Source organism: Meleagris gallopavo, chromosome 13 (assembly GCF_905368555.1).
Source record: "Meleagris gallopavo chromosome 13, MGAL_WU_HG_1.1, whole genome shotgun sequence".
Taxonomy (NCBI): Eukaryota; Metazoa; Chordata; class Aves; order Galliformes; family Phasianidae; genus Meleagris; species Meleagris gallopavo.
In genome coordinates, this window is record NC_139416.1 from 6,746,223 (window position 1) to 6,762,691 (window position 16,469).

A 16,469-nucleotide genomic window follows, 5' to 3' on the forward strand; every position below is an offset into this window, starting at 1 on the left:
AGTAAACGAATGAGGTCAAATATTTTGTGTCTGCAGTGCAGGCTAATGTATCTGAAATTAAATATCTGATTAATCTAGTCATCCATTTTATATGGGAATTAAGGATTTTGAGTCCCTTTTTTGCCTCCAAGTGTCCCTTGGCCTAAAAATAGTGTTTGGAAGGTATGTTATTGACTGAGAATGAATTCAAGCAGGGTCCTGATTTATTTATTGTACATGACCTGATTCTCCTTTGGAGCCATGGAGTTCTCTGAGTGCTTCAGAAGCCATTCGGAGAGAACATGAGGCAATCTGCCACTACTAGACACATACAGGTGCAGTATTGTAGGGTTCTAGGCAGTCTTGTCTTAGAAAAAAGCAGTGTTTGCTCCATCACCATAGCCTATATGAGTTTGTTGCCCTACCTCTGCTGTTTGCACAGTCCTCATTGGAGCTGTGCTTTGTGAAGGATAGTGCGAGCAAGAGAATGTATTTTGTTTAGCTTTTGTCAACACTAATCATGAGTGTTTTTGTTCTGAAGCACAGAAATACTGATTGTTGTTTTATGTGTTTTTGAGATGACATAATCCCTGTACCATTGTTTCTCTGTATATGAATAGAATGTTAAAATATAAACATTAAAATTGAGACAAGGTATTACTTAAAAATCTTTACAAGATGCCTTTATTTACAGACTTAAACTTAGAAACCTGTGATATCATTTAAAAAAAAAAAAGAAGTTGCTTTTCATCTGCTTTCCCTCTGGCTCCCAGGAGTCAGTCTCAATGTAGCAGGCGCTGCATTGCTATTTCCTTTTTTAAATCTAGGACGGCAAAACTTTGACACATTTCAAAGTCCTGATGTCCTCGTTAATATTTCTTTTTATTGTGAGAGATGGTAAGGCTTACGCAGCAAGCGTCCTAGTTTCCAGTTCCTAATTCCAGCAGAAAAATTTCAGAGCAGAAGTTTGACAGCTTCTTGCATGGTTAAATATTAAATAGTGTATATTGTAGTGTATAAAATCTTTGTGCAAAATTGAGGACATAAAATGCAGAAATATGACACTTTATGATACACTTGTAAAAAATAAATAAAATACTGTTACTTGTGGGTGAACTTCAAACCTTTCATAGCCATTTAATTGAGGTATATCTGAGTGGTGCATGAGTGATAGAAACCTTTTAATGACCTCAGTATGAGAGAGGCATTGATGTACTGGATTAACTTCAGCAAAAGGCCAACAAGGTAGCCAGGGATGCTGAAGTACATGGTAAATGAAGAAAGATCAAGAACTGGGTTTGCTGAACCTGAAGAAAATAAGATAAGGGGGAAGCCTTATTGTTCTCCAAACTGTTTAAAAGACAGATTCATACCAGCAGTACAGAGTGACGGGATGAAAAACAATGAATGGAACTCGGGAAACTTTGAGTAGATATGAAGAAAAATGATTTCATTGTGAGATTGATTAGACACTAGAACAGATGCCTAGAGAAGTCATGGTATCTTTGTCCTCAGTGAACTGCCCAGGACAAAAGCCCTGTTCCACTAGATCTACTTGGACCTGCTTTGAGGAGGATGTTGGACCTGAATTGTTCTCTTTTGCTATGTCTGAGCAAAGCTATTGCATTTGGTGCTGCCTTTGCCACGAGAATAAGGCAGTATTTTTAACATTGAAAAGCTGTGTTGTTCTTATAATTGCTCCTAAAGATGAGAGACACCAGATGCACCAACTATGGAACACACTTCCTTGTCTTCTCTTTTCTTCTCTATACTCACGAAGCATTAATAGGAATTGGACAAATATAGGAAAAATCAAATGACTGGCTAATATCATAATGCTTGGGCGAAGGGTCAGACCAGGCCAACACCGCATGTGAAAAGACTTATGGAGAACTGGCAAATCATACAGTAATATTTTTATTGGAAACAAAGTATAAAATGTTTGGACGGTCCTGGATGATCATTTGGGGGGAAAAAAGAAGACACAGCTGTCCTGTGTTTAAAAGTGCTGGAAAAATGAATAGAGATGTTAAGTATCCATGCTACATTCAAGGAGAAGAATTCTCCATTCAAAAATACTTTTGAAAATTAGGTTTGGGTAACACCTTTAGATAGGAACTAAATAGTTGGGAGGCTAAATGTTGCTGTTTTAAAATTTAGTTAGTATGGTGGTGGAAACAGGAAAAATATGTCAGAAAGCAACAAGTATTCAGAAGATCTATTTATAAAGATCATAATAGCATTAAAAATGAGTGCAAGAAACAGCAGAATGACGTTTTCCACAGTCATAGTATCTACATAGTATGCTGCAATTTCTCCATTTCTAAGGCTAATATCTGTCAGAGAAGTAGCAGGGGGGGAAATAGAAACTGATCTACTCAGGTGTTAGGGTTTTTTTTGCTTTTCTGCAGTATGCTTTCAAAATAGAGGTGAAAATGTTACTGAGTTCCACAAACCAAATGCAACCCTATGTAATCCAACTAAATCAGCAGTATTGCATCTTGCTGAATTCATCCCTGCAATTCAGAGTACATAACGTTGGGCTCAAGGTGCTCATATATCATGGCAATAGATATGTCACCCTTGGAAGACACTGGCATGTCAGCTAGCTTGCTTCAGGGTCACAAGTTGACACGGGGAGCTATTTGGAAGGCCTTCCTTTGGGAAACTCCCTTCTGAGTAGGGCAGTTCAAGAGGAAATATTAATAAATGCGTACGCCAGGAAAAGCATGGTATATTCTGCTTTTCTCCAAATGAGAAATACAGGGAAGTCCCTTAAACTAAACAAAACATGTTTGGGGGAACTTCACTTAAGTTTTTATTTCTACGTATTCTGGAATAAAAATATTAATTTTAGATACCTTGTCAAAATTATGAATACATACATTTAAGAAATGCATTCTATTACACAAGCTTATAACAGTATGTTATGTTACTCTATGCAGAGTTAGAAACTATTTATACTAGCATCTTTTAATTTTTCTTCTAAACTTTAATGATATTCCTTGGACTGTATACCAGTGAAAGAGTTTGTAACTCAAAATCATTAAGATGCTAAAGGTAAAAAGTATACATACTGTGGGATCAGACTAGACAGTAAGGGGGTGGAGAGAGCTTTTGGTGAGACATGGGTGAGAATTAAAATTAAAACAGTGCAGCGTGGGCAATGGGCCATGACTCCAAGGCTTATTCTGGTGCTCTGAGTATCACTTTTATTGCATGATGTTGCTCTTGAAAGCAAAGTGGATGACAAAAGTAGATAGGTTCCCTTATTTTTTTAACCAGTTCACTTCTTAGAACCAATCAAGCCAATCACAGCGACTTCTGTTATGTAGCAGAGAGAGGTTACACATAACCTGGAATTGCAACTTCCTGCACAAGCTTCACGCCTGTGCACCTACGTAATGTTGCTATCTGTGTCAATGGGCTTTGACACACCCATGCTCTGCATAGTGACCTTTTTCACAAGCTGACTGTAAAGAAATTAAAATAGACTGTGTGCAGTTCTTCTGGCCTCTTGCATGGGTCAAGAGAAGTTTACAGGCTGCCATCTATCAAGTTCACTTTCTGCAAAGAGGAGCATAGCGCCAGTAGGGAAAGAATGGTGGAAAACATTTAGCAGCAGTTAACTCTAAACATTTAGAGTGCAGTCAATGCATACATTTCAGAACAAATTAAAGGTGTTCTCACAGTATTTGAAGGTCCACTTAAGACTTCCTAGAATCCCTGAAAAATAAACCTAAGTAAATCCAAGGCCACCAGGTGTCTCTGCAATGGGCAGCAGATGTGTAGTGTGTAAAACGTGTCAGGTAGTTTCATAGATTCTATTATATCTGTTCTGTATGTATCACATCATACAGGTGTCTGCAGTTGGTGATATGAACTGAATATATTGTCTTTTCTGAAGAAGCATTTTATGATTTTATGCTAATGCATTCATTTCAGTGCTGGTGTGTTTATGGGGTTTTCTTCTGTGGTGGTGTTTTTTTTCTGATTATACTTTCTGTATTGAAAATATACCATATAAAACCACAAATATACTAAGTGCAGAATGTTAATTACAGAATATGAGCATGATCACTGTGTGACTAGACTGGTGACAGTGAGGAGGCTGAATATTGTAACAGATCAATACAGTGAGCTAAAAATAAGACAGTAACAAATGAGGTAACATTAAAAAAAAAAAAAATCCTCATCTTGATAGATACAGACTCCACATTCCTTTTTGTTTTTTGATGCTTAAACGCTGACTGACGTTTAAGACTTGCATCATGTCCAAGGGAGGAATTTGGTAGTATGACAGACATGTTCTTTGTAACATCACTGAGCTGTTACCCAAGAAGTTACTAATTTGTATTGCGAGCTGTTCTCCTTGTAGGGGCTGTAAGTGCTGTATAGCCAGATATGTTGAACTGGAGAGCACTATTCAATAGAGTGGGAAGTGATTACATTTATCATAACCTCATATTCCTGTGTGAGACAAGTGAAAACATTCCCTCTATCTCTCATGATTAATTTACAGACGTGCAGTATATTTTACCCCTCTAGTAATCAAATTATTTCAGATCTTGCTGTGGGTGAAATTAGATTATGGTCTCTGGAAAGGAGACCACGTTCAGGTTATATGAACTCCAAAATCTTGTTATTTCATCATTTGTGAGTTCTTCAGTTGTGTTTTTAAAAAGAATATTATTTTCCTTTTTTGAATTATGCTTTGAGCAAGAGGTGCAGAGGCTACCACTGTTCTCCATTTCTTAAGTGATGAAACTAATACGTATTTGCAACAATATGAACTGAAGCCTTATCATATAGAGGAGCATATATTGTCCTCCATGCAGAGTCTCAATCAAGCTTAGAAGATTCTTTCTCACTATGTAGACTCTTGTTTACTCTTTTCCAAACAGGAAGTTGCCAGCAAAACCTCTATAAAAGATTAGTAAGGTAAAAATCAGGATGTGAAAACAATTTCAATTTCCTGCTGCATATATCCAGTTATGTGTCAAGTGGTCCTATTTCTTCACAAGTTCTTTGTTTCTCCACTATCTAGTTAGCTTTTTCAGTAGTACAGAAGATAAGAGAAAGAGAATATGATGGATTATGCAGTAACTAGAGAAGTTAATTCATAGCCACTTAAATCTGTGGCTTTAAGAGCTGTTATTCCACTTCTTATCCTTTATTTAGTTCCTACAGAGAATTAAAGGTAGGTGCATAGTTAATAAATTAAATTACAGGTAGCAATCTCTTTCCAGCTGAGAGATTCAATGACTTGAGCAATTAGTCTACTCGTTAGGCTCAAATCATTAAAGCCACAGAGATTCTAACACAGTGCTTGTTAGAAATTCAGAAACTGTGAAAGATTGAGCAATTCTTTTGCCTCTGTTTCAGTAAAGGAATGTAATAAAGTAGAGCTTTTCCTGAGAATTATTAGCAAGTATCTGGGGAGTTTCTTGAAGACCTGCTACTTGACCAATTACATTTGTATCGATGGAGATCAGATGGGATTAATATCTAAAACTACTGATGAAAACAGTTGAGGGGGGGGGGGGGAAGGGGAAAACAAACCAAAAAAACCTTAATGCTTTCAGCTCTTCTGCACCAACTATTGAAGCCTATGGGAAACTGTCTATGAATTGTAGCTAAGAACCTTAGCATACATTTACAGAAGAACTATGATAGCAGTTTCCACTCTCTGCAAAACTGGAGGTAGAATGCAGTTTTTTGTTCACCACTGCACAATCATCAGAGGGACAGGAAGACCTGCAGTTCTTAAAAACAATGTATGAGTTTGTCCAGGAGATCTATTGGCTACAGCTCAGCTATTCATGGCCCTCAAATATTTGTGTGTCTGCTATTGAGATAGCAAAGGGCTGTGTTCCCATAGCACAAATGGGATACAAATATTTTCTGCTACACACAATCCTAATACTGTGGGATTTCCAAGGTCTTTTATAAGCAGGACTCAGTCCTGTGTAAGTTAAATGTAACTGTTCATGCAGATACATAAGCATACAAAAATCTACTTCTTTAGAAGATGAAATTCAGCCTAGTAAGCAGAGAAGACCTAATGCTGAGATGTAACCAAAGAAATAGCCTTGACCTTTTTACAGACCAGAGAGATCTTCTGGATAAAATGGATCTCTCCTAATGAAGGTCTTATACACATCAAGCATGAGAATTACTCCCTCCTTACGGCCAGCAGAGGAATACAGTGAAAGGCAGGAGCTTCTCTGCTGTGCCTTGGGACATGAAATAGCCGAAAGAAAATGGTAGAAGCCTTGTCCTACTAAAAAACAGTGGAGAAAAATCAACAAGGCTTCTCTGAGAAGTAATATTACATGACTGATGTGGGCACCTCATGAAAAATGGAGTGTGTATAAATGAATCTGTGTGTAAGCCAGTGGTGATGCCAGATGATTCTTCTGTTTAAACTAGTAGCTAGTAAATGCAAAATGCTTTCCAAAACCACATTGTGAGGGCTGACTGTCAAAACTATAGCTCGCTTCTTCTTAACAGTTATACTATATCAGCAGGGGGGAAAAAAAAAAAGTATTTTTAACATCCTATGTTCCTCACAGTAAACAAACCTATTCTGGTACTTCTCTCTGCTGTCTATTTTGATTAAAAAGTTGTTTGTTTTTTTTTCCTAGACAGTGTCTTTGGAAATACCATCCATTTCTGAGATGGTACAGTTTTACATATTGCATCAAATAAAGAAGCCATCTTCCTCTGCTTACAGGAAAGGCAGTGAATGGGTTTAATGGTACCTCTTGTACTGAATGATTAAATCCCATTTTTCTACTGTGATTTTTATGCTTCATTATAGGTTTTGCACATCTGTAAAACTGTTTTCCTTCAAATCCCAGTAAACATTTTCCCCCACACCTACAAAGCAGGGCAAATATCAGGATGTCAGTATACTGTAAGTACTTCCTATATTGCTAGCTCTTATTGTCTTGCCAATTTCTTTCGTCTGTTTCCCTTTCTTTCTTTCTCCCATCTTATATAATAAGCTCTATGGGGCAGGAAGTCTCCTTGCAATTGTAGTTCATTCATAAACTAACATACTGAAACCCTGACATACGATTATGAATTACAGACGTGGGTACACTTAATAAAATAATTACCTGTGCAACTTAGCCTGATGTGAAACAGGTCTTGATGCTATGAAGGCTATGTAAAGGGATCTGTGATCAAACAAGATTAGGAAAGTATGAGCAAGATCTCTGAAAATCTAATTGGCGTGTTTTGCTAATATGCTTTAGCGTCTTGTAGTCTGAAGAGGTGCTCTGTTGCCATTTGTAGAAGTCAAAGATTTAAATTTGGTCTTACATCACAGAAATTGAGCCACCTGCATCTGAGCTGTGTATCTGCGCCTTGGTCATGGGATTGCTTATGGGCAACTTTGCTGCTTTTCCCTGTGTTGTCTCAGATGTGACATCAAAGGGGTAAGGAGTAGTCCAGCAGCATTCTAGTGTCATGGCTGTTCAGTTGGGATACTCTTTCAATTTCAGTCATGAAGAGTGGGTTTTTCCAAGTCCTTGTGGGTACTGTAAGGCAGAGGAACAATCCTAGTAGTGGTCTTTTTCATGCACACACAAATTGTACTTGGGAAGTGCAACAGTAATTTCATGCTCCCCCAGGATACATAGAATCTGTCCTTGGGGCAGAGACACAAAACTCTTGTTAACTTTCTGAATTCAGAATATTATAGAATATGGAAGGTAGGTACTGTATGTACAAAGGGGATGTATTAGAAAGGGTACTCCCAGATTAGTTCTGCCTAAGTGAATCTTTGTGGATCACTATAGTATAACGCCTACATTACTCAGAATTTGTTGTAGTTAATATAATCCTTTTCATATAGGAAATAACGTCTGTCCAATCTCCAAAAGAAAGACATTTAACCTGCAACTTGTCTGTCTGGGAAATAGTGCATAGTATAGTTACAGTGCTTGGTCTGCTAATTTCTTTGGGAATGGACACATGAAAAAAGAAAAAGTATATGGCAAGTGATCTGAAAGACAAAGGAATAGGCATTTCAGAGGGTTTCTGACTCAAGTTAGCTGTATAGTGGTCTTTTTGTTCGTTTTTTAACACTTAAGCCACACCACAATGCATTTCGGAGCCATTGCAACTGCAGTTCAAAACTCAAAGAAAGAAAATAAACTGTGAATGGGTTAAAAAAGTTCTTAACTCATGCCAAGAATTTTAGGGGTGAGATTCACTTTTTGCTTGTTTTTTCTTCCTCCATCAGCATGAGAGATTGCATTTTATAACTTCTATGCTTAATTTGTATCGAAGAACTCTGTAGAGACTTACCTCCATTCTAGGTTATGAGAAAGTCATCATCTTCTCTGGGGTAAGGAGGTTTTGGATATAGTATCCAAAAGACTGTTACAGGTTTGACACTTGCAAGCTTAGGCTTTTTAGACAATGCATTTAGCACTACCAACAAAAGCAGGTTTCCACCTCTGCCATGCAGTTTCTCATAGTGCTGGTAGCCAGGTTGTACCGAATGAGCCACGTTGGAAAAAAAAAATTGCATGGTGAAAGGACTGTGTTATGGCTTCACTAAACACCAGGTTGTAAGAAAGATACAAAATCAGAAAGCTACAAATATGAATGAAATTTAAAATAGTTTTGAGGATTTATTATAAACATGTACACGCTTTAGAAGGCCTCTGGCACTAAAAAGCCCCAATGCCTATCCTCTAACTAAATTAAATTCATTTCCATTAGAATTCAGCAGATGCAGCAGCCCTGTTTTCATTCCCGGGGGTACTTTCTCCTTGGTAGCAATGCCAGATACCCTTTTGCTTTTTTAATGTCTGCCTGTTAGGCAGCAATCCAGAAGGCGACAATAATACTGAGAGAAAAGGAAAGGCTCACTGTAAATAGCAGTTAAAAAAGAGGAAAAGGTTCAAGCGATCATTGGTTAAAGCAGTTTCTTAATAGTCTTCCTAGATAAAAAGAAAAAGCAACATCTGCCACTCTGAAAAACAGTGCACAATTATCAAAGTTGAGCCTAATGGAGTAGATATTGCAAAAGGATACAAAATAGTCGAAATTAAATTGGAAATGAGGAGAGGTAGCAGATGTACTAGTTATTTCCTGTATCCATGAGTACAGTAAAATATTTCTTCTCAGTAAACAAAAAATTACTTTGGATGCAGCCCTATAGGAACTCTGCAGTCACTGATGGGAGTTTTGATAAGGTTAATTAGTTGGATTTTCCATATGAATTACAATTCCTTTCTAAAACTCAGTTTTCCTGCTGCTTTGATGTGCAGCTGGAGAAGATGCTGCTTTGGTTAGTTACCAGGACAGGTCACATCCCAGGGCTACCCACTGTAGTTACAGGAGTTGTTTATTAGAAGCTCACAGATGAAACTTATTAGTTGTGGAAATTGTCTGGTTTTAGGTTTAAAGGGACAGACATGTTTGGTGAAACTACTGCAGTCCATTTCTTGAGAACTGGTCCCCAAATAGAGTGATCTGGGGTCACAGAGGGGTTGATTTGTTTTTATTGCTATGGCAGTAGCTTTCCCTAGCACACATCCAAAATTCCTACATATGTAGGATGGCCAACAGCAACAACAGCTCTGCAGCAAGAAATGCCCCCATTGTGGAGTTTATGATCTCCTGAACAAACCAGGGATTTTGTCCATTAGCACCCTCCTCAGACTTCCTTTTTTAAGGGAGAATGGGTTGCAGTAGGGAGAGGCCTGCAACAGTCTTAGCTTGACATGATATACTTTCAATTGCATATTATTTAAGAAACAAGATGGTGATATGGTAGGCTTTCCTAATGCTGTATATAAGGCTGTGCAGGCATACAATATTTCATAATGTCTTGAAGTGCTTCCCTGGGGTGTGCCTCTTGGAATTCAGTCCTAGCGTGCAGGGTACATGTGGCAATGGATGCACTGTGCAATGCTTCTCTTTATCCCCACAGGGCTAGCAGGGTAGGATTCGTTCCAGAATTATTACAAAGGATGTGTATTTCGCTGTGTTCAAATATGGCACTTATTTTCTTTCATTTCAAGAGAAATAAACTTCTAAGCAGTATCACAAGTGAATACAGGCAAAGCTAGCACAAGATTTCTGTTTAACATCTTATTGAAAGTTGTTACCGTGTCACCCAAAAATACTTTTGGAAGATGATATCTTTATGCAGCTGACAAGCTATAAATTCTCTCAGGCAGCTCTGTGAATGTATGATCTTCCCATGAGCTTTTCATTTTAAGCAAATGCATAAAATAATCAAAACAAGTTAGGATGTATTTTTAGCTATCTAAGAGTAGATACATAACTTTGGGCTTACTTTTCTATGTGTGTTTAATCTTCAGTGAATGAAGGCTAATCACTAAGAAAAATTTATTTCACTCTAATCAGGAATGTCCTCTCCACATAACAGGAAAAAAAAAAAAAAAAGGAAAATAGTAACCATAAATTAGTACAGAAAATTACAGTGACAATATTTATGTTCGGTGTCAGCATACCTATTAGGATGGCTAACCTATTTTTGCCACCTTTGAATTATTCTGTTGCAAACCAGACTGGGTTTTTTTATGTTTTTTTTAATTATTATTATTTGCTTGATTTTTTTTTTTTTCTTTTTTTCTTATTCTTCTGAGACCATGGATAACACTACTTTAGTAAGCTCAGTGAGTAAAATGAAGGCTGTGTCTCAAAAGCCTCCCTGTGTGGTACTGGCAGAGGAGAAGAGCTGAAAGCAAGAGGTGCTATGATGGTAAATGATATCACAGTAGCAAGAAAAATCACATTTGCAATATAAAATAGGCACACATATAAAAGTACATTATAATGCCTCAAGCTTTATCTGTACTCAGGTGTGAAAAACAGAATATTGTCTCTTGTAATTTTCCCTCTTCTCTGGTAAATCAGAAGCGTCAGGGATAAAGCCCATAATCAGATTTGGTTGTGGGTGACAGCTTCTTTGGTGAGCCCCGCAGTTTTATAACCCTCATTATGCTCTGTGGTGTTTGCTCAGACCAAATTCCCAGCAAAATGAAAAGGAATGCTGCTGCATGACAAAGGATACCTCATACTCAATATCCTGACTTTGTACTGCTTCCAGAACCTGATGTAAGGTGTTATATTTAGCCAGTGCATGACTTGCTGATGTATTTCTGGTGATGTGACATTCTTGAGAACGATAATGACTCTAAATACATTTTAAACATGAACAGGAATGGGAATAAAGCAGACTGTTACCATAATGTATGTTCTTGCAGCACTTATGCCTTGATGACCATCTTAAGTATGCTGAAGAAATGTTATGGAGGAAAACCAAACCTCCCTAATCTTCCTTCATTTAAAGCTGAATGCAAACCTTGCTTCTTTGTCCAAGCCTGCCCACAGTAGTGCTCTCATTCTGACTGATTCATGCAGAAAATGAAAAACAGGAGACTTTTTGTCCCTATTTGTATGGTTAGAGGAAGATGGGGACGGAGAGGTAGGGGGGAAGGGTGGAAGTATGACCATCGCTTTGTAGGTATTTTCATAATACTCTTATTCTGACAAATGTTTGTGACTGTGCTCAGTCATGGGCCTGAGTACAGTCAATAAGTAAGAGCTGAACAGGAACAATGAAACATTCATACATACTGTGAGAGCTAGAACAGTAGGAGGTGGTAAACGTGGCAGGATCTGAGCAAGGTGTTAATCATGTGCCTTGGGAGATTTGTCCAAGTATAGAAATGGGGATTGTGTTTTCTTATCAGAAAACTTGAAGAGCAGCCATGAGCTTCTGTCAGACTTATTTTACAAAAACAGAAAAAGAATTTGTAAGCAAGGAAAGTGATGCCACTCTCCTTTTTTCCTCCAGTATGTTCAAGGAAACCATTTCTTGAATAAATAGGCTTATGCCAAAGATGCACCTATGTCCTACACGAGTCACCTCCTGATAGAAATATTGCAGGAAGGCTCTAAATGTTGGCTGTTTGCCTGAATGACAAATAACAATGCAACAAAATATATTAAAATTTACACGGTTACTACCTTGGCACAGGATTGAGTACCTCCTGGAAAACTAACTTATGTGTGCTAGCTAAAAATGTTCACATATATTATTTGTTCTGCTGAGTTTGGATCAGAACATTTTATATCACATTTAAGCTCTAGCCAGTGGTTGATTATCTGTGTATGTTGTGTCAAACCGATTCAGATCGAGTAATAGTCCCTGACATATGCAGATTTTTTTTTTAAATCATTTTTTAGTAGATGACTTATTTTGTGTATTGTTTCTAATAGCATACCTACTATTGCCCAGTTAAATTGTTCTTCAGATCATGGTATAAGATGGATTTGTTCCTCCCAGGCATAACCTCCCCAAAACCTTGCCAATGCCTTCATGTCTTGATTAACCTTATTAAGGACATTCATATTCCAAAACGTTACTATGTGTTTTACGTTATTTTAAAATCACTTCATCTTGTAATTTTCTTATTGAATCACTAAACAGATAGGAATTTATTTCTGTGCAGTTTTGTGTGCTACATGCCCACAAAAATTTCATGACGTTAAGCCATTTGCACTGTTAAAAAAATTATACATTTCATTCTTTACTCGGGAGGAGTCAAATGAAGACTGCATATTTAAATATGTAAGAACTGGGTAATTCAGGAGATTTTAATTGGTTTAAAGGCTTTTTAAATTTAGTTAAGCAGTTGTAATGTAAAACAGGACGGTGCTGACTGGAACTATGTTTTGTCTAATGACTACTTATGGACTCTTGGAAAAGAACCTGATGGTCTTAAGTTCCTCTTTGGATTCATACTGGTTCTCAGGCGGACAGTGCTTGTGTTGGCTCAATGTGCTGCTACTTTTGTCTTGAAAATCAGAGCCTGTTGTTCTAAAACAGAATATAGATGAATTACTTCAGCCATGTTGGCAGACAATCACTTGCTTCCCTTCTAAAATAGCAAGGTAATAATTGTCTAGAGATATGATGATCACAAATACTTTTGTGGATCTCTGTGACACATCAGAGTTGCTAGATAGCCTAAAATTAGTTGATAGATTTTAAAAATATTTTCTAAATAAATACTACATATAGAAAAAATATGTGCAAACTAGTTTCACGTTTTCTAAATGCTAGGATATCTACAAATTGTCAAGCTGCTGGCTAATATCAGGATGAAGCTGTGGTAAAAGACAAGTCTTATACCAACTACACTTGCTTCTGAAGAGTGAGTAGATCTGTTGTTCTCTGAATTCTACAGTTCTAAAAATACTTCTGTAGTATACTTCTGTGTGTATATTATCTAAAGAGTAACAAGGCACCGTTTCTCCTCAAGAAAAACTTCTTTAAAAGCACTTAACATTTTTTTCCCATTAAAGGTTTTCATTTTTTTTTTGTCTCCCTAATACTGTCCCTATTGCAAAACCAAAAATTGTTTCCTCTTCCCTCAGTCTTTCTACAGAACCTATCTTCTGTCTCTTCTTTCAATTTCAGCCTCCTATAAATTCTGAAAGTGGTCATAAGTGGTAAATAAACCAAATTAATAAAATCTAAAATAAATAAATAAGTAAATAAATAAAAATGTTTTTCTCTAAAAAAAATAACTGGCATCAGTGAAATCAGTCAATTATTATTAAGGACAGAAAGTCAGTGGTATTTTTTCAGATTGTCTTTTAAATATTTGAACACTTTGTGCATAGCTGCATAGTAATTAATAATAGACTATAACATGCATTTTCTATGAGGATATCCAATGAAGTCAGCTGGTACATCAGGACTGCCAAATCCAACTAGTCTACCATAACATTACTTCTAAAATGAAATATTTATTATATAAAATATTAAGTTTGGGATTTTATTCATTTACCTTCTAAAACTTCAGCTTCTACTTCGGAAGGTTTTGCTTGTTCCCTTTCTCTGGTGAGATCAAACCTGAGGGATTCTGTCAAATGCCACAGACGTTAGAGACAGCCCTGCAGGGAAAAAGAAAAAAAGGGCTTTATGTCATGTTAAGTACTCATCAATGCAGTTACAGGAGTCAGCAATACTGTCTGTGTCTGTACAGATGTGTGTGTATATATATGTATGAAACTTTGCAGGTTAGGAGTAGGATATCATTCATACTTCAGAGAATGTGTGCTTTCTTACAAATCAGATTTTGTTTAATAATACATGTGAAAATCTTAAGCGGATCCTCAAATTGCTTTCTTGTGGATTCCTGTCAGTTCAAAATGGTGCCACTATACAAAATGTGTGATCTAAACATACAAAACAGATATCAGGGTTGAGAAAAACAATCTTACTTTTTTGGGTAATGGAACTGCTCTAAGTAGCTCTGCTATTCTTCTGCCTGGGAATACAGATGTTTTGCAGCCTGTGAAATGAAGATTTAAAAAAGTAGGTAAATTAATACCTAAGTATTTAAGTAACTGATTTTCCATCTTAATCAATAGTATCACCTCTAGGACTCTCCTGAATGTTTGAGATAAAATGTGAAGGTTTGTAATTTTCCCTTCTGTGATACTGGGAAATTATGGACAGTAGAAATCCTTACAGTGCATTCACTGTGCTAATATATATGAGGAATACATTAGTTGGTCAGAAAAAAAGAAGGTAAAAATATTTTTTCTTCTATTTTTGTAAATAGAACATTTTTCAGATGAACAATGCATATTTCTCATGAAATTATACTATATTTATTACTTCTATAAATGGTTATCTTAGATTTCCTTTTATCATTTGCGTAATCACTAACTTGTAATTAGCACACACTGTTACCTTTGGATACTTCTCCAACACAAGTCTCAAAATAGTTGTATTTTGATGGACCTGTGTATTCATTTTCCTTAAAGACTAAATGTTCTCATTTCATACCAAAAGAAGTAGTCAAAATAGGATATTCAGAACTTTGTAAAAGATTATACTTCATTACTTTTAGAGACTCTAAGATGCTGCAAAAAGAAAATTCATTTCAGCATGTATATTTTTGCTGGCTTCAATGATAGTACACATGGACTTAGATAAGGGTTTATTTGTGGATGCTTTGCTTAGGACTTAGGCACTTAGCTGCCATGATCAAATGTTACTATGAATGCTCAGAAGCAGTACTTCTGCCTGAGAAACCAGATCCAGCCACAAAATCTGAGTATCCAGTTCAGCAACCATTGGCAATCATATTTCTCAGTCTCAAGAGAATGCTACAATACATTGCTAGTCCACGGTCATCTGGAGATCTGGCAGTTGTTGGTGGCTGCTTTCATTCTTGAAACAAAGAATGAGGTTTACAGAAATGTAAAATATAACTAATAACCTAAATAGCACTTCACATCTTCAGAAATGAAAGGGGGAAAATTGCTTGTATGTTCACTGAAGCATTTCAAGAATGCGCTAAATTTATAATGGGACACTTAAGTTATATATGTTGAGAAACAGTGGAATGCTAAAGACAGATAAACACTATAATAGGTTTTAGAAGGCAAGTTTTAATATTTCAACTGTAGGAGTTTTTTACGACCTGTTTAGACAAACATTGGCTAGAAATAATGAAGGCACAGATGATTCTACCTTGGAACAGAAAGGTGGCTTATATGACCTTTTGAAATGTTTTTACCCTGATTTCCTACTGTGATGGGGCCTCTGTGGTGTTGCTATGGGGTCTGTTCCAGTAAGCTGGACACATTTCAGAGCTGAGGTTGCCAAGAGCAAAGTTAGAGGATGCTGTGGTAAAGAAAGAGGTAGGGAAAAATCCAGTTTCACTGCTCAAGGAACAAGTTTCTACTCTTTGAAAGGCAAATGCTTATAGCTATGCATTGATTTGATATAGGATTGTGAGACTGTACCGATATTTGTTTTTTTCATATGCAAAAAGTCAGTGCAGATTTGCAGAATCAAAGCCTTAATCATAGATATATTTTGTAGTAAACCACGCAGATTGCTGCAAACGATAAGCACTGTGGTTCTCCTACCTAAAAATACTGGCTGCTACTGCTATAGAGGTTTTCTCCTTGTTATCTAAAGAACACAACTTTCTTTGAAGTTTCCATTACTGAATAGACTTCTCTATGTCTATACTGAAATCAAAGGTTTAAAAAAAAACACCTTTAATACTGATAACACGATGCTTCAGGAACATATCCTTCCACAACAAGAATAATACTCTGCTTAATCAGAATGCATTTCCTTAAGTATTCAGGAAGACAACTACAGGTTGGCAGTCACTGCCACTTGCATAGTGCCTCATGAATACTTAAGGAGAAAGCTCAGTAACCACTGCGAAGTTACAACTGGGCAGAGAAAAAGTGTGCGTAAGGAAGTTTTGCTTCTGTACCAGGTGTTCTTCGGCAATAGATAATTGGTATTATTTACAGTTGGGAAGATTCTTCAATAGCGGGTTTGATGCATACCTTACTGCATCTCTGTGGTGATGCACGTTGAAGGCACCTTCTCCAAAGTAATCCTAACAATCTTTGAACTAAGGGCAGAATTGGCATATTCAACATGGGAA

The 16,469-nt window shown here is 36.8% G+C and overlaps 1 protein-coding gene across 1 annotated transcript in view; it reads right to left on the minus strand.

Moving 5' to 3' along the window:
• LOC104912946 (uncharacterized) overlaps positions 1 to 16,469 on the minus strand; it is a 63,174-nt gene that overhangs the window by 41,141 nt on the left and 5,564 nt on the right. The window contains exons 3-5 of the mRNA XM_085235193.1: positions 15,576 to 15,682; positions 14,269 to 14,339; positions 13,833 to 13,938 (exon numbers count right to left, since the gene is read on the minus strand). Of these exons, the coding sequence (XP_085091319.1) occupies positions 14,291 to 14,339; positions 15,576 to 15,682 (156 nt within the window). The 3' untranslated portion in view covers positions 13,833 to 13,938; positions 14,269 to 14,290. The remainder of the gene's footprint in view (positions 1 to 13,832; positions 13,939 to 14,268; positions 14,340 to 15,575; positions 15,683 to 16,469) is intronic.